At 37.8% G+C, this 26,687-nt stretch overlaps 1 protein-coding gene and 1 non-coding gene across 2 annotated transcripts; one reads left to right on the forward strand and one right to left on the reverse strand.

Moving 5' to 3' along the window:
- Nucleotides 1-507: 507 nt before the first annotated feature.
- On the reverse strand, nucleotides 508-15,062 carry LOC124157665 (juvenile hormone acid O-methyltransferase). Its single transcript, XM_046532595.1, has 5 exons — nucleotides 14,828-15,062; nucleotides 9,105-9,546; nucleotides 6,339-6,471; nucleotides 3,120-3,267; nucleotides 508-820 (listed from the first exon to the last, which is right to left on the reverse strand). Exons 1-5 carry the CDS (start codon nucleotides 15,039-15,041, stop codon nucleotides 645-647), a joined length of 1,113 nt encoding a protein of 370 aa, XP_046388551.1. The 5' UTR covers nucleotides 15,042-15,062; the 3' UTR covers nucleotides 508-644.
- Nucleotides 990-1,061, forward strand: Trnaa-cgc. Its single transcript has one exon. It is a non-coding gene; the product is annotated as a tRNA-Ala (tRNA).
- Nucleotides 15,063-26,687: the final 11,625 nt, after the last annotated feature.

Here is a 26,687-nt window from a genome sequence, read left to right on the forward strand (position 1 = left end):
GCATTTTTTCATTTGTTCATTCAAATTGTAAACCCTAGGCATCCCAAAATTCAAGGCTTTCTTCCGGGTAGTTTTGAAGTTCCCGCGGTCTATAACTTCATTTAAATTTTGAAAGTTAAAAATTTTCTAATAATGAAATTGGCATGTAATAGGTAGATTTGGTTGTGATGCTTATTCTATTAAATTAAACCCCGGCCATTTTAGTATTTTTAATCCCGATTATTAAACTTTTCACTGGCTGACCGAAGTTAGCTATTTTTGCTTGCGGGAGCACGTTGCCTCGTGGGTTTTCGCGCGGTCGCTGCGACTCATCGCTGTGTGGTAGTAGTGCAACAAATTTGAGTGATTTCAAGAAATTTTGTCTGTTAAATTTTGAAATTTCGATGAAGTTTTCTGCAGGAACTTTAATTTCTAAAAGGTTTTCATTGCAGAGGAGGGCTTGTTCCCTCTATTGTGACCCAGATAATCAAGGACGTGCTTTCGCTTCAACAGATGGGTATGAGAAAGATGGTTATTGACAGCAGTTTTATTGTACAATTCAGTTGGTATGATATTTGTTAAATAAAAATATTTACATGTTCGTGTTAAATGGTAACTACAGATTGGGTTATGAAAACAAGTTGATAATTCAATATAAACATTCGTTATTTTACCCGTTTTACTAACACTTCAAACAATTGGTATTTAGCTGACAACTTTCCATTATTTACTTGTACCTTTGTCTTCAATTTCTTTGATTCCAGTAGGAAATCTGATAAGTACTCCTCGTGCATATCTCTTGGAACACGATCCAGGAATGGATTAACAGCTTTGACCGCATCTGAAAAATTGCAGTGAATAATTTGAAAAACGTGGGGAAATGTGTTTTGGAAACCTCATACATTTGTATCCAAGTTCTACAATAACGTTACCCAGCTCTGTTAACACGAAGTAGATCACTGAAGGCAACTCAATTGATAAACCGAAAATTCTAGCGGAATGTGTCGTTGGGGGGTGTAACTCAGTGGTAGAGTGTCTGCTTCGCATGCAGAAAGTCCTGGGTTCGAACCCCAGCACCTCCACTTTTTTTTGCATTACAAAAGTATTCTCGATTTACTGCGCTGGATGGCATATTTTCAAATGTTTTTCATTTCACATTTTCATCCTTACGGTACTAATATGGTATATCTTTATTAAAACGTAATACTCAAAGATTTTTGTTAAGGTTCTTTGCACAATGCAATTTTTTTATTACTCTGGTGATAATGCTTTTTCTTTTTAGGTGTAAATATTTCCTCTTTAAGTTCCCTACCAGTTTTTCAGTGAGTGATTGTATCGATTCTTTAGTATATTCATCTGTTTCTTTTTTAATGGGCTTTTAACACCTCTTACAGCATTATATAATTAAAAATCAGGGATATTTGGAGAATAAATAGTTTCATGTACTCATTAATGTAAGTCGCTGTATAATTCATCAATGTCTAGTGCGTTGCGTATTATGATGAGCTAGACGTGCACTCACCAGTCGTTTCTTCGTCATGTATTCACCAGATGAAAAGCTTTAAAAATAGCAATTTCGTCAGAAAAAATACTATCAAAAGTGAACATTTTACAGCTTATAACTAACATTTAATAATGTATTATGACTCTATTATCTATTATTTAATGAAGTTGTTTCTTGAAACTGCCCAGAAAGCTCCTCTAAAATGAACTTTGCGAATAACCCTTTCAAAAAGCATTAGGTTCTCTTTTATATTCTGTAATTTTCTTACATAATCAGTGTACACTGAGTATGTATGCAGTGTAAACCTACGAATGAAAACGTGGAATTTAATCATAGCAAAAAAACTTTGGTTCAAGTAATCTAAGTCTCTTTTATTACGCCTTTCATACACGCTTCACGACAGACGCGAGCGTTGTGGGCGGCCAGCTAAGCTCGGGGCCCTCGGCGATTGCCGACCAGCCGACCTGGCCAACCTGCCTGTTTGCAATATTACACCGTTAAATTTTAATTCAGGCCTGCGTTTCGATGCTCTGCATCATTATGGGGGAATTGAAGCTGAGAGGGCAGATTCAGTGGCGTGGCTAATTAAGCAATCGCACTAATTTTTGTATCTAGTATAATTCTTAAATGATATTTCATTTACAATCTATCTCAAGGGACGAAAAGATTAAATAGGACGCTACATCCCACTCTACTGGTCTTTTTCGGTAGTGGACAGGGCCGTATTTTCCTGTAGGCCAACTAGGCTTCAGCAGTGGCGTAGCGAGTGGGAGTGCAGGGGGTCCAAAATGTAAAAACAGTACTTTGCTTCATAAAAGAAAACAAAATATTGAAAAATAATGAATTTACCAAATATTTCTCTGTCAAATGAAGTTTTTCGATTATTAAAAGTGTTAAAATTATCATGCTGTGGGAAACCCGAAACAACTTCAACATCATCATACGCCGGTAAAACCTCAGATCTTTCTTCAGTGTTAAAATTAGTTTAAAACCCTCTACGTAGTACTCTGTTTCTCCAAAAATTTCCCCTCTGGTTTGGGACCCCCCCGAACGAAATGCCTGGCTACGCCACTGGGATTCAGCCTAGTGCCTTATGATCGAGAGGGGCTTGCATTCAAATTTTTAGTAAAATTACACTCGCACAATTTAAAAAGCAGTGAAAACTATAACACTGAACCGAAAACAAGGAGAAATTCTACGCATACGACTAATAAACAAATATAGAAATTTATTGGTAAAGATCAACGCGTTTGCCTCATTGGGTATGTTCGTTTGTGCGAAGTAGATTGCACAATTGTAAATGGGGGTGAAATGCCTCATAAATGAAAGGGCCTTCTTCATCTAAATCTACATTGATGTATTATTCGCGTAGAATTTACTCTTTCACTTTGAAAATTTCAGAGTAATAATATTAGAGTAATATTAACATTGTTCTGTCACAAATATTAAAAAATACACTTAATAATTTTGTATTTTAATTATTTTTAATACATCAAAATGTCTACAGTGTATACCCAGGAAATTTTAAGATGCATACACACCACAAATTAAAAAATATTCAAGGTGAAATTTACTGTAAAATTTAAGTAAATCACTAAAAAGACATTATTTATCCGTGAAAACTTTAAATATTTACCTTTTAATTGCTGGAATTCGTTGAAGACGAAAACGCGATCTCTGGTCTCACAATTTAGCACTTGGAATCCTACGTCAATCATAACATTTTTTAGGTCTTGAGTTGGAGTTTTGGAATGGTGATATGGAGAAATATAGTTCTCATAATCCTGGATTAAAAAATAGTTAAGAGGGAATTAGAATTGATATTTACCTTTCCTTCCATACCTGTAAATTGGTAATAAGAGCTAATCTCCTACTGTGAAGTAGCAAATGAATGATTGCCGTCGTTTAAAAATATCTTTCGTTTATTGTTTTCATTGTTATGTTTCAATACGATTTTTGATTTTGTTTTGCTAATACATTAATGTGAGCTCTGGTCATCAATTTTAAAGGAGGACAAAAATAAAGGGTAAATTTTTACAAGAGGTACAATCCGGATTTCGCCTTCAAACCTTCACTTTCCTGTAGTATTTTTGCCTCCTGATTAACGTGGTGACATTCATTCCTGGCGGAAATTAATAGTTTTCGAGATATTTTAACTTTTATGGATAGCGATTTTCGGGTTCTGCGCATGCGCGGCCATATTGGAATGGCGGTAAATGAGTTTCACGGAACATGTTTGAAATTGTAAACAAGAGAAAAATATCCCTAGTGATGGTCCAATACATAACAAAGTGGGAGGTAGAAGTGGATAAATCACTTTCTGGGCACATGTACGGGCTGGTCAACTAGAAAAAAATATCCTTCGAGCTGGTCCAGTTGGTAAAGTGGGCAAATCACTTTCTGGGCACATGTACGAGTTGGTCAACTAGAAAAAAATATCCTTCGAGCTGGTCCAGTTGGTAAAGTGGGTAAATCACTTTCCGGGCACATGTACGAGTTGGTCAGCTAGAAAAAAATATCCTTCGAGCTGGTCCAGTTGGTAGGGTGGGAGGTAGAAGTGGGTAAAATGTGCTTACCTTTCAGTGTTTATGGATAGAGTGAAATTTTAAACGTGGCGGCATGCTCATGTTTGCGCATGCGCAGAAGGTGAAGTGCGTAAAGTAAAGGGTGAGTAAGTGAAGATCGTAAATGGCGGCGCATGCGCAGAACCCGAAAATCGCTATCCATAAAAGTTAAAATATCTCGAAAACTATTAATTTCCGCCAGGAATGAATGTCACCACGTTAATCAGGAGGCAAAAATACTACAGGAAAGTGAAGGTTTGAAGGCGAAATCCGGATTGTACCTCTTGTAAAATAATACCAAATAAAGATACATATTCGAAGGAAAATAATTATAATTAGAAAACTTGGTACTTTATTATATTAAGGGAATATTAATCGTTGGCGGCGGGGTAACGTTCCCGCCTGCCAAACAAGAGGTCGCGGGTTCGAGTCCCGGCTGGGTAGGTTTCCCCGGTCCAGGGCATGGTTGTTTGTGTACGTTTACTTGTTACATTTGTTGATCACCCCGGTGTAAAATGGCCAGTAAGAGCTGTATCCGGTGGTTTGAGAATAAAATAAAAAATAAAATAAATAATATTAAGGAAATATCTGTAGTATCGCAGTTCAAATGTTGTGTACTGCGCTAAAGAGGAAGAGAGAATTATTATTGCATATTTCAACAGTTTTTTTATAAATTTTGTGCCGTCTCCTAACAATAATTTTCTGTGCTGAGAGAAATTTGGAAAAATGGCCATAGATCTTACTCCAAATGTGCAAAATAGGCATCGTAAAATGGGTGTCTCACCCTTAAGTACGTATTTTTTATTGCCGTCTGTGATTCAATTTCTTGAAACCTGATTTCGAATTTTTTGTCAACCTATTTTATTTTTTCCTTCTTTTTCCACATTAGACTTCCAGTTTGGTTTGGTACTTTTTCAGGCATTGCTGTTGAATTATGCCGTAAGATAAGAGAGATTGCAAAAACAGATAATGCTATCGTTTTTATGATCCTACTACCAAAATCGGAAGTAGTGATGATTAAGGTATCACGCTGCACAACTTTAGTCTGAGACCCGAAGAAGTCATCGTTGCCACCATTCCTCAAATGAGTCCCTATTTTTGTAATATTTTATTATTTCTTTTCTTAATCTGTCTTGGATTACTCACAACATTAACGCTGTCGTGGGATGAAACCTTTGCCTTCTTCCCGAGTACGGAAAAACTCAACAGTATCATTCCTTCGCGACTAAGTTCATCATATTTCGATGGAAATTGCATTGGTCATCAGTTACGATAAGTACTCGGCAATGCCTTCCCAAACAATTTTTTATTCCTTAATTTCTCTTTAAAATGAACAAATATGCTACTGTAGTGAACTCAATAGGAGGCAAAACTGTGGAAAATGAGGATAATTTTACCTACTTTTTAAACGATAACTCAGTAGTCGTACATAATGTGGCATATATCCACCCTTTAAAATAAAAATAAATCAATGTTTATACTTCTGATATTTACCACAAATGCTCTTAGTACCTGCATTACTTACATTGTACGATATAAAACTTTATTAATCAAATTCCAGTTGTCTTTGGTTTCGAAATTTTATATTTTTTAGAGTAATTTATTGAATTAAAAAAATTGCAGAGGTTTACATAAAAACGTTTAACTTTAGTGGCATAAGCAGTATGTGTTTTATGCAAAAGCTTTGGAATATATGGAGCAACATTTTATAAAGTTAAGTTATGAAACCTTAAGTTATTGCATGTATATTGCTTCTTTTTTTTAGATAAAACTCCTCAAAGCAGTGTGTCTTGCTTTTTTTACGGACTGTATATATCAATTAGCTATGAACATGCGTACTATTAGCTATGTAATATAATTAGAAATGCACATACATATTGAGAAGCCGTTTATCGAATTATCACACTAAATGTAGTAGTCCTTTTAGCATCTTTCGTAAGGTGAATGCATTACGTGAGGTGTATAACTAAAATAGAAAAATATATTAAGTGGTAAGAAGAGGTGGATAAAAGAGAAGTCTTCTGAAAACCTTAAAGAAGACGAGATAACTTAGTTGGCCGTCGCACTAGGCCGAGTAGTGGTGGAGAAACAATGAGCCACTTCGCATGGGATCGTGACGTCACCAACTCATTACTGATAGGGTGAAGGCCGTCAGTTTTTCACTGCGAATTGCTCGAGGAGTGGAAAACGTATAAAAATAATGGAAAATACAGATCTTTTTATTTTCAAATACAGTCTCGGTCAGTCATTGACTGAAAAATAGCGATGGAACTCATAGGATTCATCATTACCTTGGTGTACTTGCTCCATTTGGGTGAGGATGCCATATGTTCGTAGACATCAAAGATGGGACTTGACGCGAGGAACACCAGTAAGGCTTCTCCCTCGGGCATCAGCAGATCGTGAATGTTCTTCATTGCTATTCTTAATAGAAGACAGTGGAATATTATATCAGTTGAAATGGTCCGTGATATCGTATGTCCAATACATGTAGTCTATAACTAATGGTTAATTAAATAAGTCTACAACTTAGAGGTTACGTGGGCTTATAAATTGTGTGGACGTGTGCTCAACGAATGGGGATAATCGGTAGGTATTCAAAAGACGGCCTTAATTATGAGGGAATTAAGGTTGTAACTAAATTTAATATTTTGAAATTATTGCACTGATAGCATATTTAGAAATCGAATGATAAATTCCATACCCTTTGGCACATTTACACTCACCGTCCAGCGTAATTTCAAGGAGAGTAACGTTTGCTGGTCTGATTACCACCATATCTATTGCTATTTAAGTATTGTAACGGTTAAAGTATGTTTGAATTATCCCAGCCTTTTCCACTCTCATTTTAGACTTTCCTCTTCAATTAATAGCAATTTCTTCTCCCTTTCATTGATTTATTTATTAATCATTTAAAAACAGCCAAAACGGCTTTTACATTGAATAGGAAACTTATAACCTGCAGCTTCAACATATATAAACAATAAAGAAACTACAAAAAGGATATTAAAAAAATCCTCCCCCCCCCAGGCCCTTCAAAAACAGACAATTTTTTATACGGTTATCATTACGTTCGTTTTGTTCCGAGCATTCCGGAGCCTCAGACGTTTGATTAAGTATTAATAAATTTCATTTTAAAATAAAGAGAATACTTCGTACAGTAACTGCTGAATCTTGTTTTTAATCTCAAGTATGAGAAGATCATTTACCGGTGAGACACTTGTGCCTAACAAAAAAAAATCCTAGATCCGCCAGAGCGATAGCGAGCTCCAATGAAGGGGGAAAAATGACCGTTTTATGCGATCATTTTCGCGATGACTCGAAGAATGGGGTTTTCATCCCTTTCTCCATCACTCGGCAAGTCCCTTTTTCCGTAGCTTAACCATTGCTTGTACCGTTTTTCAGCCAATCAGAACGGAAAGCCGCCTGTAACGCCACGCTTGGCATTTAAGTGAATGGCAGTTATAAATAAGGAAGAAGCGGTGGAAAATGGTGGGGATGACTGTGTGATTCAGCAAAGTGATGGGTCGAGCGATCACCATCGTTTTATACCATCTCGAATCTTTTACCATCCTCTTTCCTTATCCTTAAAGTTTCCGCTATTTAAGTCCTACACTCTTTGTGTAACTTTGTCCACTTAACGTTTTTTTGTTGCTTTTTAAAGCATACTTCTGTGTCTTTTTTGTACTACTTTGACTTCATATGATGTCAAGAGTAACTTGACAATGTATTCCTCTGAAAATGCTTAGCGTACGACGATGATATTTAGTGTTAGATGGAAGATGGTCTTTCTAGTCCCAATCTCGCGCAATAAAGACAAATTACTAATATTATTATTACACTCTAGATCAGATTCTTTCCTAGCCATCACTTGAGAATATTAATCAACAATCCGCTTCTCAGCTCATTTCTAAACGCAACTGTTGGCACAGTTCACAAAAAGAAGAGGGAGTACCTTGAACATCATTTACGTAGTTGATAATTTCTATTATCTCCGGCTCAACTTTGTGGAAGCTCATTTTGAGCAAATAAAAAGATTTTTTTGTACTTTTCCTCCAATTTATCGTAATGTACGTAGTTGATATTGTTCAAATTTTTTTTCCAGATCGTTGTTTTTATGGATTGCTATATTATTTAAAATTTTCTAACGCTAAGCGTTTTCCTGGAAAATTATAGAAGAGATAAAGATGAGACAGAGGGTTTGAATGGAACAAGTAGTGCGTGTGGAGGGGATGCTAAAATGTGTGTTAGAGGAAAGAATGTTCGGTATGCGAGCGAGGGGAGAGAAGAGACTAGGATTTATACCTGAAATGAAAGGGAGTCGGCTTTTGAAATCGAAATTGGTAGAGGAGGCCGGCCCGAATAATTCGCAAAATGCTCCGTGTAAAACCTATCCTTACCGGAGGACGAGAAAAAAGTAGAGGAGTTCCACATGTGGGCGTGGAAAAGAATGGAGAAGGTTCATTGGACGTAAAAGAAGGATATCGACGAAAGAAGATGCTAAAATCCTTGGTAAAAGGCAGTGTAATGTAATCGAGGAAGGGGCTAGGAGATACGATTTATGGATAAAATGAAAGACCATTTTAGAGAAATGGAAAGGGAAGTCTATTTTCAGCCGGGGTTATTCGCAAAATGCTCCATGTATAACTACCTTAAACGAGGAGAGTACTTAAATACCGACTATGGGCGGATACAGCAACAAATTTGGGGAGAGTGTCATAACCTAGATGGGGGAGTATGGAAAACCCCATTGGAGAAAGGGCGTGTTTACAGTAGGGAGAGCAACGCTCTCCGATAAATACAACTCAAACTTCTCCCACGTTTGGGACTTGTAGCCATGTCTTTACATTCCAACTCCTTTTACTCCTTTACTAGGATAAAAATCTATTAAACAAGTAAAAATTAAAAATTTTTGATAAAATTTGGGGGGAGCATGACTCCTAAAACCCCCCAAAATCCATCCCTGGTACCGATAATAATTCCCTTATTTCTTCCCCACTAACCCTGGATGTACTCTCTGGAATAAGGATCCGTTCCCCTATCTAGCCCATTCTCACCTCTGCTCCCGTACCCAATGCAAGCAGAAGAAGGAGAACACCTTCCGGAAGCCGTGGGGAAATGTCTCTTTCAGGTGAGGGTCCAGAATATCCATGGTGCGGAAGGACAGCCTCGGGTGTCGGTGCCTCACGGAGGCGAACCGGATCATCGCCTCGGACGCATCCACCGCCACTATCCTTCCGGTGGCGGGCAAGACGGGCAGCAGCAGCCGTCGCGTCACTTCTCCGCTGCCGCACCCGACGTCCAACACGGTCTCGGCGCCGTCGTCCAACCACGTCATGGCACCCACGTGCCTGGAGATGGCCTCGGCCGCGTCGCGGTGCTGCATCTCCGACGCAGACGAGTAGAGTTTGGCGCTGTTCATCACCGCTGCTTTGACGATCCGATAGGTTCGCTCCGTGTTGATGACCGTCGACTTCTGGAGACTGACTCGGGCCAGTTCTGGTTTATGATAGATGGATAATTGGAATTACTATAGGATAATAAGTAAAAGCATGAGGAGTCGTATCCTATATATATGTATTGGGAGTGTAACAGCATGGTGGGTAGAGCAACAGTTGGGATTGGGATTGGCCCATTGAGGATACACTCTTGAGGGCCGCGACCAAGTTACGATTTATTCGCATAGTCTCCTCAAGAGGGGGAGGTTAGGAAGGAAGAGGATTTGAGCCCGAAGACGACTCCAGGGTAAGGATAGGGAGATTTGATCGACGTGAGACGAGTGAGAAGTGTGCTCGCATTACACGATTCAAGATTTCGAAAATACATCGCATTGTTCGCAATGCACGACCACAGTTCACGGTGATACTTAAATGCGGAAAAAATAATCGTCCCGGTATTATGCTGTGATTAATGTGAAGCGGAAATTGCACTTACAACAAGGAAGTGATAAATTAATACCTTGTAGTCATTTATGCAGGTTACCAGTTACATCAATAAAACATTTTGGCGAACATCAGAGAGGATTATTTCGAAGATGGATTTCATATTGTACACAATAGAGCCCAATTTTCTAAGTTGATCATGAAATAAAGTAAATATTTGACCGTATTATCATGCTAGTTTATACTTAAAGTGCATGATGTTGTTAAAATACGAGGAAGTTATTCTGATTTTGACCAGAGACGAAGCAGACGGACATGAAAACAAGTTGGAATAGAAGTCTTGTTATTTCTTAGAACTACGCCTCTTTTAGTGCTCAGTTTTTTTAGAAATGGAAGAAAAACTGTGTTTTCAATGGTCAGATTTTTCTGCTTATGATTTGCGAGTTCCATTCCTCATAGTGAAAGTCATTGGGAAGACGCTCGATGGCGCCAGGGTTTTCATCGTTGAGTCTGGAAAGAGAACGATGCGACATAAGAAAGATGATTTATGAAACAATATCCGGCCAAGGAAAAATTACAGTGGCAGTTGGGGGTTGCTGGGGAATGACGTGGGAGGAATTGCGAAGAAGAAGAAGTAATCGGAGTGGTGTCTGTGTCGGGGGAAGCGAAGGAGAAGGCGTTGTTTGCCTTCCGCGAGGGGGAGGGCCTCCTGATCAGGTGTTTGCCCACGACGATGTGGAGTACGGTCTGTGGGGGAAGATAGTCGACATGGTATGGAGGTAATTAGCCGCGGCGTGTATATACCAAACAACTCGGGGATAATCCGTTTAAAGGGACCAATCTCCTCCCTTCTCCCGCCTACAACCTTGCTGTGCAGCTCGTGTATACGGATGGATGTTTCTATGGTCATCCGTGCAATGCTCTGTTGCTCTAGTAACGTCTTCCTCGGTGTGGTCTTATATCCGGAAGTTGAAATAATTAATACACGAAATGTTAGCGTTATATTTACAGGTTGTTTTACGGTGGTCCGTAGTTTTCGATTCCTCTGTTTGTCCGGCTGATGCTATGGTTTATCGAGGCTAGTCTGTACTCACGGAAACTATTAGCGCTAATGTTATATCGACTGTTGAAGTAGCGGATGCGATGCGTATTCGTGGAATGAATTACAAGTTATCCAGAGTCTAGGTCAAGCGTGGATCCAGTGCATTTGCTTATCAGCTGTTGGACTTAAAGACGACGACTCATATTTTGTACTTAGCGTGGCTGGTGGAAAAGCGTTTTAAAAGAGGCTTTTTTTATCTGATATATTCGTTCATTTTTACCGTATATGGTTGATTTGGTAACTCGCAGACGATATTAATACCTGTGTCAGTTGGCGCAAGGTTCATTCAATTAATGTTAAAATGTATACATTTTGCTATTTAAGTGAGCAAACTGCTACTATATTGTTTCCGTATCACTACGAAAGTTTTTTATTCACTATGAAAGGTTTTTTGAAAAGTAATTTGAATTCAATTTAATTACCATTGAAGAAATTAAGTTTTCATACTAATAAACGACGGTTTTATCACTTGTGTTGCAAATGTGGATATTTCATTTTCTTGTGGGACTTTCAAATAATTCATTTACCTATTTTTCGATACTTGAAATCTTACAATTCCGGTTGTCCTTAATACGGGCTGGCAGTAATGAGAGATAAAATTAACTGTGTGGAAAATTTCAAGTAAGATCCCTTTCAAAGTCAGTTACTCGAATAGACGATATTATAACATTTAGAAAGCGAGTTAGGAAGCCAGAAAGTTATAAAAAAATTGAAATTGGGCGCAGGACGACCGAAAATGATTACAAAGCCATATGAAATGCTTTTAGATAGCGAGGAAAACTTGCTTTGCGGACTTATTCGTTTACTGCTTTTGATTCTCAATTTGCTTTCAGAGGTTAGAAGGTTTAAGATCCTTATCCTTAGCTGTGCAAACAGTTATTTCGAAGTGTAGCGCGTTGAATCTTCTGCGTGCTCTCAATTTCGGCTCTCGAGGAAATAAAGCCGTTCTGAGTGAAAGGGATTAGAAGATATAATGCGGAATTTCGGCTGCCGAGAGAACAGCAAATTTAAGCTTTCGGGGGATGTAAATAGGAAATGGAGTTGATGGTGGTTTATCATAAGGGCACAATTCAGGGTACATCTCCCTCATGTATACTCAGGGATTTCATCTGATATCTAGCTCGTTCTCTTCAAAAATGAGTTTCTTTAGAAAACCACTGGGTAGCTTTTTGTTCGATGTAAATATTTGCTGAAGGGTCGGGTTTATTGAATGCTGCTGTGATTAATCAAATGAAAATAAATGGATGCAAAGGAACTTCAGGGGTATTCTCCTTTAACTCGCATCCTTCATCAATTTGGAATGCTCCCTCGAAATATTTGTGTTTCTCTCTCATTCTCTTTGTTATCATGTTGCTCTATTTTTTTGTATTGCTGTGCTTTGTGACGAATTTCTCCCGCCGAGGTATAGAGATTATCTGTTATTTACTATCCAATGCAAATATACCGTTTCGTAGCGGAATGAGATCTTTCAGTGGAATACCCTCCTTATCTTATCGTTGAAACTCATGGGGAACTGAATGAGTTATTCTAAGTGGTGATTGTAATCATTGTGGTAAGTCCGATGTATTGCAAATATATGCGATGTAATAAAATATATGAAATTGCAAAACAATAAGTGGTAAGAGCTATCATTAAGCATTTAAATTATATCATTTTAACGACTCTGTCATACCAAGTGAAATTTTCCGAATTTTGTTAATATTTTTTGTATTAATCTCTGGGAATGATCTTTATATATGTCGGTGAAGTAATAATGAAGCTATTAATGGCTTCAGCAAATTAAGTATTTAACCTAGGCGGATTACCTTAATATCGACTTGGTATGGTATGGATAAAGCTCTTTTCTTGAAGAGTTAGTGATATTCTACCTGGGTTTTGAATTAAAATTTTCGACTTGTTTTTCTAGGAGGGTACGCCTTCATTTCAGGGTCGTTCATTAATTGATTTTAAGAATTTATTCTCCTGGTGGAGGTGAAATGTTTCTCCTTACGTATGCTTACTCCATCCTTCGACCTTGGGACCCGCTTTCCCTTTAATGTTAATTGATAATAGATTTACGATCTTCTGAGCATTTTACTTTCTCCGTCGTGTTGTTGCCTCATCTCCGAGAAAACGATTTGAAATTTACCTCTACAAGGGTGAAAGTGTCTAAACAAATTCTCTTCTATTTATTAAATTCCATTTCATCTACTCAAAGAAAAGTTTATCAATTGCCTTTAAAGTCGTAAACCGCAAGGGTTGGTCGTATAAAGGAATTTTTTTAGGCTGCTGTGTGAGTTGAAATTATATCATAGTTAATCACACCGGGAGATATATTGTGTGGGAGTGTCCAAAGTGTTCACTTTTTTATTGAACCCAATATATTTAGATCGATAGCTGAACACTTCACCCACTAAGCCACTATGCTCCTCGTGATATTGTACATTTATTTGACTTTTCACACAAATATTAAGCCCACGTCCCTCCTTTCTAGCCAAATTGAGGGAAACGCAAAAAAAGGAGTGAGAAAAATCATTATTTATTGAAAATATTGGCTGATTGTACATTTCATATCTGGAATATTCACCTTCTACATTAATATTCTGCTTACTGATGAGTAGTTTAAGCCGAAAAAGTTGATGAGTTAAATTTTTTTTAACACATGAGAATTTATATTGAAATAGTGATATTGAGACCGGATAATTGTTTAAAAATTATTCATGACACATTTCTGGCACAATAGTCAACATTAATTAAATCCATCAAGTGGATTCTTGATGGATTTAGCCATAATTTACCAGTCGGAGTATTATAGTAGTTATTTGTTCAAAAATCACATATGCTTGAAACTTTCTTTTAAAATATTGTTGATCAGTTTCGAAAAACATAAATTTTATTTTATAAGCAAATAAATCGGAAAGTTTTTATTACAAGTATTAATGAGAGCTAGATTTATTTATATGTATTAATTAAATGTAAATTTAAATTTTAAATGTAAATTTTCTTCCAGCTTTACCATCTGGAAATATAATACACTAAATAATTAAAGTAAAACAGTATTTGTTGTCAAAATACGTTTAAAATATATCTTATATGCAGTATGACATACCTTTATAGAGGACCCTTAAAAGGGGTATCGGAGCATTTTTTTTTGAAATTTCGGAGATATGTGCGAATGATAGTTGGTGGGGTACACAATATCGATATGGAAAAGGGTTAAAAGTAAATCATTTAATCTATATCTATCTAACTGCCCCGCTGGGTACGCCCATGAATAGAAGCTCCTAGAAGCGAAAATAAATGTAGTTCAGAACAAAAGTTATGAAAAAATTTTCTTTTGAAGAAAAATGACATTTATGTAAGATATGGAACTAAAATAGAAATAATTATTTTTTCAAGCACATAATTATAAAAAATAATAAATTTCTGTCATAATTTCATTAAAATTTTGGTTTATTAACCTTTTCTGTGCACAAAAGTTACAACTGGAACGACCACGGCTAGTTTTGTCCCCCCCCCCCTAGTTTTGATTCTGGGCACGCCCATAATTCCTATGCTGCAACAATATTGTGTACTCCACAAACCATTATCTGAACATATCACCGAAATAAAAAAAAATCGCACCAATATCCCTTAGCTTCTAGGGTCCTCAATTATAGTATACAATACCGAAATTTCGAAAGGCGGTGCCGTTTGAAAAAGGGTGGAATGAAACGAAGTGTTACTTTCATTAAGTATTTTTACGACTTTTCCTATGCAGAAATGCAATTCGTAGTGTGTACTAATTCAGTATGGGATATGCATTAGGCATACCTACCTGTGATAGCGATTCCTCTAGCACTGGTTGACCATATCCTTTGCGCGGGCTGTCTGGGAGTGTCAGTCACGATGAGGTGAGCACCCTTCTGCCAGTCCAGGGAAGTGAATGTCCTGTAATGCTTCCCTCCCGGAATACTCGTCTGTAGTGATGTCCGCTTCCTCACGTCGTCAGATTCGGCCTGACCCCTTTCCATGCTCAACTCTTTATACATGCACTCACAACAAAACCTATTCCCACACCTCCCAAAATTTTGTCTCGCGCCTAATTTTTTTCAGTCTTATTTTTGTCGCCTCTAACCTCAGCTTCTTCTTTCTCCTTTCTCTCTCGCCTTCGCAAGCGGGCAGTACGGCTACCAACTTCACCCACTGCTGCTTCCAGAATGCACCCACCTAGAGATAACCTTATTTCGAGACTGGAGAGAGAGAGAGAGGTAGAAAAGAGGGGCTCCTGGTCCTCATTTCGTTTTTCTTTCATTTGTCTTCTCACCAACAACTCCTCCCCCGAACCATAACCTCCCTACGTCCTCAACCTCCTTGGTTCCTCTATTTCCATAGCTTCCCCATCTCCGAGTGTTGTCCATCCTCCTCCTCGTTGCTCCAGCCTCGTTTCCTCGCAACGCCTCTATTTAGACTCCCGTGCCCGCGCTATCTCTCGACCGAAAGTGGCTGAATGCATAATAATCACTTTAACAAAAGGTTTCGTCCAAAAAAATAATTTTTTTCGTGGTCGAGAGGTCTGGTCACCTTTGAGGTGCGAAAGAATTTTCGGAAACATTTTGAACTCCTCTGTCTCGTGATTTTCTTTCTTCTCCAGGATTGTGCAATTTCGGTTCAAGTTAAATGCGTACGTATTGCTTTAAGCACAGGTCAATGAGGCGCCTTTGTTGCTGAGGTGACTGAAAATAGTTGGTTTTATTTTTCTTCACTCCTTCTCCGTGTATTTTCCTTCGTTCACCTGTTGGTACTTTTAAGAAAGTGAGAAGCTACTAGAAGAGGCTAACTATAAACTTGAGGCTAGCGTGATTGAAAGGTGAAAAATATTCTTGCTTTTTAAGCGAAGACAAAACTTTAAAATGATTTCCCAGATTTTTAGTCATGAGGAAATATCTCTCTATTGGCGATAATTTTTAGGTATCTCTCTAATAGTAATAATTTTTAGGTACATTCTTTTTTACCATATATTAATCAATTGATTTGTTTGATCAGTTTTATCGTGTTTATTTACATTGGGGTTATTTTTGTAATGAGTAAGTCCGCAACCCTAAAGCGAGGCGAAAGTCTCAACGGGTGTCCAATTCCAAATAAACTCTTTAGAAAAAGGTTTCGTTCAAAAATAATTTTGAGTCGTAGTCGAAGTCGATCACCTTTGTTGTCGAAGGTGCGAAATAATTTTCGGAAACTTTGAACTCCTTATCGTGGTTTTATTTCTTCTCCAGGATTGTGCAATCGCGGTTCATGTTAACTCGGCCTAATGCGTATGTGTTCCTTTTTATGCACGGGTCAATGAGACGTATTTGTTGTGGAAAATGAAAATAGTTGATTTTATCTTGCTTTTCTTTTTCTCCGTGAATTGTCCGTCGATCACCTGTTGGTACTTTCTAAGGAAGTAGGAAGCTACTAAAAAGGTAACTAAAAAGTTGAGGCTTGCGTGAATGAAAGGTGAAAAATATTCTTGCTTTTCAAGTGAAGAAGAAACTTTAAAAATAATATCCCGGCTTTGCCTTCATGAGGATATATGCCTCTAGTTGTCATAATTTTTGGGTAAATACTCTCTTTTTACTATATTTTAATCGTTGTCTGATCAGTTTTATCTTACTCATTTACCTTAAATTACTGTTTTAAGGTCAAATGATGCTCAGAAAGAGGTTTAAAAATCTTTAGTTGAAAATGATGATTAAATTTAAGGCAAAGGATCAAAGATACATGAAATAAAACAAAAATATGGCTTTTATCCTTCAAATTAAGTCTATTTAGGCCTTGAAGTGAGTTTGTATTTCATTCATCCAAATGAATTACACAATTGTACGTCCAATTTTATTTCATAATCTGTGTTAGGGTTGATTAGTGATCAGTTGTAGTTGACTTTAAGTGAAAATTATGCATTTATTGATCATTTTATCTAAGTTTTTGTGTTTAAACCTCTTTTGAAGTTCTTGCTGATCAACCTTCACAGTGGCCCCTTGATTAAGTTCCATCGTTTTGAAAGGAATGGCTGATAAGATTTTTAATACTTTGAACATTTCATTGTAAATTATTCGATCGATATAAGTAGATCCGTTATGTAGCCTAGCCTCATACTTCATTGCATAAATAATAGAAAAAAAGACGTTGGGAATTGTGTAATTATTACGTCTGCTGTAAATCACAGAGTTGACCATTTTAGAGTCGCTTCTTAACTCGCCGTGAATGAAAAAGAAACAAAATTTTATCATTGTCATTCGATTATTTTATACTCTCCATAACCCTTACGGATCTACAGGTTTGTTGATTCCAGAAAGTGGATTCTGAAATTGGACATTGATGTTAAGCGAAAAAAGGAAAAGTACGATGTGGACTTAGTAGTGTTCGGCGTAATGATTCAACATTCCATTTCATCGAAATAGATTCCATTTCCATATTAATTAGACTCTTTTGCCTCACATCCCGGTTTCATTAAAATTCATTACCGAGGCAATTAGGAACTGTATATAATTTTAAATAACAGCATTTAAAATTCAAAGAAATGTACCTAATTTTATTGACATTTAAAGTATTCTTTAATGCAAAATCACAGGTCCACCAGTATGTATAAAAATTAACAGTTGCTGAAGATATCGCAATATTCTGACTCAATGTCCATTTGAAAATGCCCTGAACACTTCCGCGTGGTGGATATGCTTGAATCGTTCGAGTTCGATTCCGGCACGGAATAATTCCGACAGCAAATTACGTAATTATTGGGTCACAATAGTTACATGCCGGGGTCCTTGGTTACTTGCCGGAATATGTCTGGAGCAATCCAAGCTTTGCTTCTGAGCGTCTTGATGCCGGATGTGTTTCTGTTCACCTATAGGTCGCTGCATGATCTGCCATATCCCTCTCCCTCTCTCTCCTCAGAGCATCAGAGCAGGGATGGCAATCGACACTAAACGAGAGTCAAAACCAGTAAAATTTAAGTTGTTTCGTTCCCGGGAGCGAAATGTAGAAACGAAACGAAATGGCTTAAACCCGGGGAGCTAAACTCAGGGTCGAAACGATATCAGAGTCAAAGCTACTTCGGATCGAAACTAAACTAAAACTCTGAGATGAAACGAAACGCAGATAACGCTTCGAACCGGAGGGACTACTTGCTTCACCTTCGACCACTTTAGTTTCGACCCACGCATGGAATACGAAGTATGGTTGAATGAAGTAGAGGCTCGGCCTACCGCCATTAGATGCATGGGGCACTCATATTTTTACCACTAACAGGAGAACGGTGAACGTAAACTGGCGATTCGATTTTTAATCGCAATGCTTTAACCTCTCTACACGTATGTCAAACGTAATGGGTCAAACTATTCCCTCTTTTCCCCCTCCACTCAACTTCTGGGATCGAAACTTAACTGTGAGCAGCGGAGTTTCGTTTTATTTAGTTTCGTTCCCGGGAGTAAAGTTTCGTCCCTGGTCGAAACTAAACTGCTTGGTGATTTTAATTTCGTGCTGGAAAGAAACTAAACCTGGGCCTCGTATTTTCGTTTCCCTTCGGGTCTAAACGGAACATTTTCGTTTCGTTTCACTCACCATCCCTGCATCAGTGTCTACGTGCGGCTTCTTGCCGGGTGCTCCATCACTTCCTCAGCATCCTCCCCTCCCCTCCCGCCTCCTCCGGCCCTCGTTCGCCCTAACCCTACCCCAACTCTTCTTTCCTAGTCCATCTACGTTCTCCACCCGATCACTGTTCTGTACCCATCACGAATCTCCTCACTCTCTGGTCCTTTATTTTTTTTATTCTTATATTCAAGACTCCCTCCTGCATGCCTCCCATTAGAATACCGCTCGGCTCTCCTCTCTTACTCTACCTTCCTTAACCTCTTTCCCTTTCCTCTCTTCCACATCTCGTACGTCGTCTCCCCAACCCACAATTCTATCGAGGCACCGAAATTCTTCTCTTTTTTCTTTCTGCTCCCTCTGTTAACTCTACGGACTCATCCACGGTCGTTGCTCACGGTGCCAGAACCTTGTAGGGAGTTACTCAGACGTCTAGGAGACGGTCTAGTCTAGTTTGTGTAGGGCAGGAGGGCTTCCACTTCTCGTTTCTAACCTTTACGAGTGCAAATGCTTCGGAATCTACTTACATCTGCATCTACATAATACCCTGCGATCCACCTCTTGGATGTTTGGCAGGGGGTGATCAAACATCAGCATGCAGCATGCAAGGGGATTCCCACGTATAGACCACATGGGCATAACAGTATTACGCATACCAACAAATTATACTTCCGCGTTCATGTTAAGGTAAAACTTGCAAACTACTCATGAAGGCAATCTACCTATGAAGATATTACAAGCAAAAAATGCTGTTAGAAATGCTACGAACCTAGTGTGATTAATGAACTGCTTAATGTGATCGGATATTAAAGAAAATGGGAGAGGATAAATACCCAAACTTTCGAAGTATTCTAATCTTCAAGATTCTTCTCCCAGTAGCATTACTTGAATTTTATTTTCTATACGAATAGGTATTAAGTAATCGCACTATAGGCCCAATTCTGTAATTACCCTTTCACTGATTAGTAACTCAATCTTCTGTTATTGTTTGCCTTATACTTTACGTAACGATTCTTAATTCATTCTCGTTTTAATTGGAGGTGATTTTTTTCAGTTTGGATGTGAACTTTTCGTGATAAATTTTGTTCAGATACTTATAATAATAAATATTAGATTCTTTATGAAAATCTCTGATCGTTCTGCCCTGAAGACTAAAAGCTAAGGAATCCGTAGCATGCATAAGTGTTATTTTATACTGTGGTGAAGAGCTAGGATGAAGTGCTTCAATAATTTAACTTGTTGAGGTGAAATTTTATTGTCTTAGAGTTTTCTATTGCTGTATTTACTGAGTTCACTTCATTAGTAGTTCTGAAGCCGAAGTGGGGGAAAAATATTGAAAATAACCAGCATAATAAATATGACCAGCATATTTTTACCGTTTTTTGGCGTGAGGTATTTTTTTAATTCTAGATGCTTCAACGGTGCTTCGAATTCAAGGCATCGGTACTTCAACTTGTGGAGAGTATGTTACCAGGGGTGGTCTGGCCAGGTCAGCTGGCCCGTAATTGCAGAGGGCTTGTGCTTCGGGGGGCCCCACAACGCTATAATGTAGCGTTATTCGTGAAGCGTATATGAAAGGTGTAATAAAAAAGACTCGGATTACATGAACTAATTTTTTTATTATAACAGTCTAAGTTTTAGTTATTTGCTTTATTTACAACATATATATATATATATATATATATATATATATATACAAAAAGATTGTATAAAAAATAAAATGAATGTGTCAGAAGATAAAATAGAACCAGATGATTTTTGAAAAAGTTATTCGAAAAGATTGTTTTAGTGTTTTTTGTTTTTGATTTCAGGGTAGTTTCAAGGGTCAAATTCAGTGAATAGATAATGGAACCATAAAAATTTTTCAAATTTTATGAGAGTTTTATTTCTCAATTTTCATAGTAATTTTTCTTACAACATTGCTATTTTATATTAAATTTTATTTAGTTTTTAAGAGCCAAAATAGGGTCTAATATCCATTTTCGGCCATGCAATTTCTAAAAATTTCTGGGGGAGGACCCTCGAATACGCCCAGTAAGGAAGGCCCCGTCATAAGCCCCAGCCGAGGGCTCCCAATCACCCCAGACAACCCCTGTATGTTACGCTTTATTTATCGACTTGAGGTTATTAGTGAATCACTAGTCCTTGAAACAAATTGGGTGTGTTGGCACGGCCTGCTTATTGAGTTGAAAATACTTATGCCTCGCACCTCATTGGGTTGAAATGCACTTGAAAGCGCGATACAGTGGTGGAATATCCACAGCTTGCGAAGGGTATTTCTTCGTTCATGTTCAGTGCAATGGTAGAATTGAAATGAGAGGAAGAACGGAACATTGAATCCATCCTTCTTATGTTGTAAACTTCAACGGAAAGAATGTGAACAGTGATACAATGATAGAAGCTTGCTCTAGGTGCTATGTAAAAAGCTTAGATTTGGCTTAAATATTTGAAATAATAACATACACCCGAATAATCATTAAAAAAATATTATTAGAGAATAGGCCTTGTAAAATGTCGGATTGAATTTTGGAAAATGCGCGTTTATTACCTGACACTTTGAAAAAAAGGTACATTCCCTTGGTTACTCCCTTCTAATTGCTTTTGACCAAATTGTTTGGTTAAATACATTTTAATATTGGAAGGATTCCAATTTTCAGTCACATAAAAAGTACTATCAACCACACCATTCGTAAAATAATCATTCATCCCAAAGAGCAGAGGCCGTTAAATTTCCTGACCCAATTCCAGCGGTGATTACTGTACTCATTTTGTTCCCTCTTGGCCGCTCTGATTGCTGCCTTCTCTTTGTTCAAGTAATTGCCTTCTCCTCTTCGTGTTTGGTTCGACTGTGTCTTTATGCATTTCTGAATTGCCTTGAGGCTATCTGATTCCGTCTCCCCCTTCCATTCGATGGCTTTCATAGCCCCCTCCCCCTCCCTCCATTCGCTCTACCGTTTACCTATCCTACAAATCCCCATCCACCGGACTTGTATACAAGGTATACCATCAATAGGCTACCTATTTCTAAAACAGAGTTCACGCTCTGATCTGGTCTTACCTTAATAGTAAATATAATTTAATGCTATCTTCGGTAAATTTGCACAAAACTATGAATTTGTATTAGTATATATATTTATATGAAATGAATATAATTGAATGCACTGTAAAAATGGCATATCGTTAAATAATTTTTGTTTCTGTAATATATAAGAGAGGATATCTGTTTGCATGTCCGCTATGCGTTTCCATACTGTGTAACGAATTGCGACCATAGCTAGTATGTAGGTGCATCTCATGCTCTCCAACCCCGTAGTGCTACTTTTGTTTGCGTCCAATGCGTCCTTTGCGTCGTTTTCCAATTACCATTTGGTACGTCACGTCACACAACTTCTGCGGTTGGACTTCCTGCCAGATAGGCACATACCTTGACTCGCTAAATGGAAAAACACAATTTAAGCATTCTACACTTAACTTTTCTTCCTCTTGCTGCAGCCATTTTTGCTGGAGTATGTGTTCACACGATGTATCTGGGCACCTACGGACACACTAACAATCAATGTTGTGGAGCGGGGTATAAACTGATCCCATGGAAATAATTTTTTCCCATTGTTTGCTTTTATATATGTATACCATCTCATACCTACTCCATTCCTTTACTTAAAATCCTGCCATGTGACCATAAATTCCAAGTTCCAAGGTTTTCCAAATCTCTCGGTACTATCCTTCCCGAGCAACGCCTCTGCTAGTGGTTTATAAATTATCTTGTTGATTTGCTTGTATCACTTGATTTTTTCTTGTTTTGATTGTATTGCTGAAAAAATGGTCCGCTAAATACTGGCATATTTGCACGAATCGGACGATTATTCACTTGTAAATTTATACCATGCTCATACTAGACTGAGTAGCCTCCGAGTATGTGACAAATTATTTTTTTCAATAGCATCGCGAGCGAGTAATGTGAAACTGAAGATAAAGGTGGGTGGGGAAAACTTGAGCAGGTAGAGCAGTTCAAATATTTAGGCGGCACGCTAAAGGAAAACGGATACAGTAGTAAGGACATCAAGAAGAGAATTGCATTAGCAGAGGAGGTGTTCATGAACAGCAAGGAGCTTATGAGAGGTTCGGTATGTAAGAGTTTAAAGAAAAGGTTAGTGAAGATTCTGATCTGGAGTGTAGCGTTTTACGGTGCGGAAACGTGAGCACTAAGGAAGGAGGACGAGAGAAGACTGGAGGCAATCGAGATATGGGTGTAGCGAAGAATGGAGAAGGTGAAGTGGACGGAGAGGAGGAGGAATGACGATGTGCTGGACATGGTGGGCAAGGAGAGGCAGCTTTTATTTGAGATACGGAGGAGACAAGGTATAGACGGAGCGAGTACTAAGAGGGGAGGGGATGTTGAAAATATTGTTAGAGGGAAGAATGTTTGGTAAAGAAGGGAGAGGAAGTAAAAGAATAAGATTTTTTTAGGTAGAATGAAAGAGAGTAGGACTCATTGTGAATTGAAGAGGGAAGTGCATGTTGGAAAGGGATGCTCCCGGAATTCTTCTTAAGCGCTTCATGGAAACCTACCTTATTCGGTAGAATAATTTAATAAATAAATACAGAACTTGCTGGATGTTATTTTGGAGTTGACATTAAGATAATCTCCGTTTTCATCCTAACGAAGCAAAAATAATCTTGGAAAATGGGCCAAAATAGAAGTTTTTATTGTGATGTTTGGTTCAATACAATCCTAAGAGAGCTAGTACATGAAGGGGAGGCTCCCAGAATGCTTCTTAAGTACTTCATGGAAGCTTAATCGGTAGAATACTTTAATAATAATAATTCAGTATTGGGATTACGAAATAAAATGTTTTCTCTCTATATCTCTCCCTCCATCCACTCCACCTGTTTTCCCTCATTACCTTGGTCACTCCCATCCCTTAGTATCACCCTTCGTCTATTACCCCATCCTCTCCTCCCTTCTCAATGCGTCTCCCACATACTCTCTCCGCCTCCTCATTTGTATCGAGGTCCGTCTCTTATATATCCTCTCAATCTTTTTTATTCCACAATACATCCCCGCCCAGTCTACTACATATCTGATGTTCCTGTTGGAGGCTTTTCCCCTTGAACTCCCTCCCTCCTGAATCTAATTTGACCACGGGGTCCTATCGTGACAACTGTTCATCTCCCGCCTGATTGGAGAAAGCGTTTTCGGAATTGCCGGCTTGGATGAACGTTTCATTTTCTCCCGGAGAAGGAATATTAAAGCGAATGAAAAGTCTAAAAAAAATCCCCTCTCGAGTTTTCCTGATCTTTTTTTGGTGTAATTTCCAGTCCCGACTCATTTGTTCGTAAATTCGTGGGTTCTGCGAGCTCCCACGTACTGATTATTGTAAACGCAGGTCGGTAGGTACTTTTAGGCCTGACCATATCACGAAAGCAATATAAGGGTTGAAGTATTTTCGTGATTTTCTACTCTTAGTAATTTTAGTGCCTAATAATCTATGAGACTTATCGTTAGGGTGCTTTGAATTGGAACTTTTGTGCCTGATGGCCCATGAAAATGTGAATTTTAGTTCTAGTGAATTTTTCGCAACTCGTAGAAGTGTATTGTTTGCCGAAGCTCTCGTTCATAGAAAGAAATAAATTCTGGGAATTTTCCGTCCTTTTCCTCGTCCATGTTCAATGTAGGAATTACCAGTTTACAAATGAAAGGGGGAAATCAGTATTTATATTTACTTTCTTAATTTGTGTGCACGATTAAAAATGCCTTTGAATGGGAAAATTACTGCTATTCAATTTATATTAATGATGAGTATTAACTGTATTAGGGTGTTCGAGCGTAGTTCACTATAAGAGATCAAACTAAATTACCTCAACTTTCTAAAATATGATTTGGAGTTGGTTGAGCTAGATTTCTCTCGTGGTGCAGTCAAGGTGGATTTAAACGTAGGTCTTGCGTCCCGGCAACCGGTACGCCGTATGATATATAGCTTTTTGGCACTCATCCTGTTTTCGGCCTCCGAAAGATGGCTCTGTATCTGAAGAATAAGAAAGGAGAGATATCTTAAAGTGGCTTAGTAAAATTTATGCCTCCGGTGAGGATGGAAATAATAAGCAGACGGCGAGTGGAAGTGGAAGGATATGTATTCATGAGAATACATCCCTGACCTAAAATGGGCCCTAGGCGAGAGAGTGGTTATCGGAGACTCAAAACAAAAAAGCTTCCATTCCGGATCGTCGTAGCTTCTTCACCTGTGATGACTTATATTCGCGCTTACCATATTATCGATGATAACCTTAAGGTATCCCCTTGCAACATTTCCCAAGCCTGGTTTGATAAGTTACTCATTCTGCGAGTTGGAAAGTCTTGCGGGCAGTCTAATACTTCAGGACCCGAGTCTTATTTCATCCCAGCGCCTAACGCTTATCAGTTTATTTATGTGCGCAGAATTTTGAGAATGAAGGCAGACACTCTCATGACGTGTTATGATACCTTATATGTATAATACATGCCAACAATATTTTATATTTAAACTATTTAGGGGGGAGGAGATGTTGAAAACAGTGTTGAATAATAGAATGTTAGGTTGACGAGGGAGAGGAAGGAAAAGAATAGTATTTTTAGATAGAATGAAAGAGAACAGGCCTTATTGTGAATTGAAGAGGGAAGTACATAAAGGAATGGGAGACTGCCAGAATACTTCTTAAGTACTCAATAGTAATCTACCTCAATCGGTAGAATACTTTCAATGATGTGAAAATTAGTTGCGGTCCCCTCATTACTTCGTACGTGTTTAGAAGGTAATGTCTTTCGAACATTACTAAAAAGTTGTCATTAAGCCACATTGCTCGCGGTTAAGCCTCTATTGTTAGGTCCACCCGGCTGCGAATGCATCATCCACTCATGTCTTAAATTAATTGCTTTGTCCTTTCCAATGAATGTTGAAGTTTTTAAAACAGAATGTAGAGATAGACTCTTATCGTATTGTGGAGGAGGAGTGCGGAAGGCTGGATTTGGATTCATTGAAGATTGTCAACCTCGTCTTCAGTTTTAAACCCAAGCCCACGTATCCGAATATATGTAGGGATTCTTCCAACTGTAGAGAACTTGAAAATCATGAAGGAAAGGAAGTATGATATTTTGGGACGTCTCTTTCTTGAAGAAACTTCAATAATTTGTCAATGATCTATCATTCAAAATCCTAAAATTGGTTACCTGCAGTCCTCTATTTCTTCTTCATCCAAGACATTTCCATGGCTTCCCTTGGCCGAATTTTATTAATTAAACTTTGAAGTTTGGATAAATTGGATGGCATTCAGATTTTCATCTTTAATATTTAATTGAAGCTAATTGATAGCTCATTTATTTTCTCAATGATTAGTTTTCACCTTATCCTTTTTGACGTATCCTGGTTTTCCTCGAAAGGTTCATTGAGAAATTGTTTTAATTGGATATTATTTTATCGTGCTACGCTGAAAATCTAACCAAGTCCCTTGACAATATTTCATTTTTAGGTTTCTTTATTGATTCAATGAGGTAGGCTAAAGGGAATTTCAAATTACTATTGCTAAAAGGCCGAGGACATTTCGATAATTGGAGGCTTTAAAAACTGGGATGTATTCGAGAAAACTATGTCAATTCCATATTGGGAAAAAAATAGATCAACTGAGTATATCTTAGATTCAACTTATCCCTTTAATTTTAATATATTATAACCTGACAAAAATTTCGTAATTGTTACCATAGTAAAGTCTTATTGTATGCTATTTAACTATACATATTTATTAATTTAATACATTAATTAATAATTCTTATTTTTTCTTTCAATTATATAAATAATTCTATAAGATAGATACGGATGATACTCAATGAAAAAGGAATGACATATGGAGTTGAGTATTTTATGTATTAGATTACTCGATTTGTTCTGTACTCGATCGGTTTTAGCACTTCCCAATTGCAATCTACTTATACAAAATCATAAAGTAGATTTAAACGTAGAATTAATCAAACATTAAATCATGAAATCAACTCAATTTACTCATTGTGAGCGATAAATTTACAGGAGAATATAACAAAA

The sequence above is a fragment of the Ischnura elegans genome, chromosome 4 (assembly GCF_921293095.1).
Source record: "Ischnura elegans chromosome 4, ioIscEleg1.1, whole genome shotgun sequence".
Taxonomy (NCBI): Eukaryota; Metazoa; Arthropoda; class Insecta; order Odonata; family Coenagrionidae; genus Ischnura; species Ischnura elegans.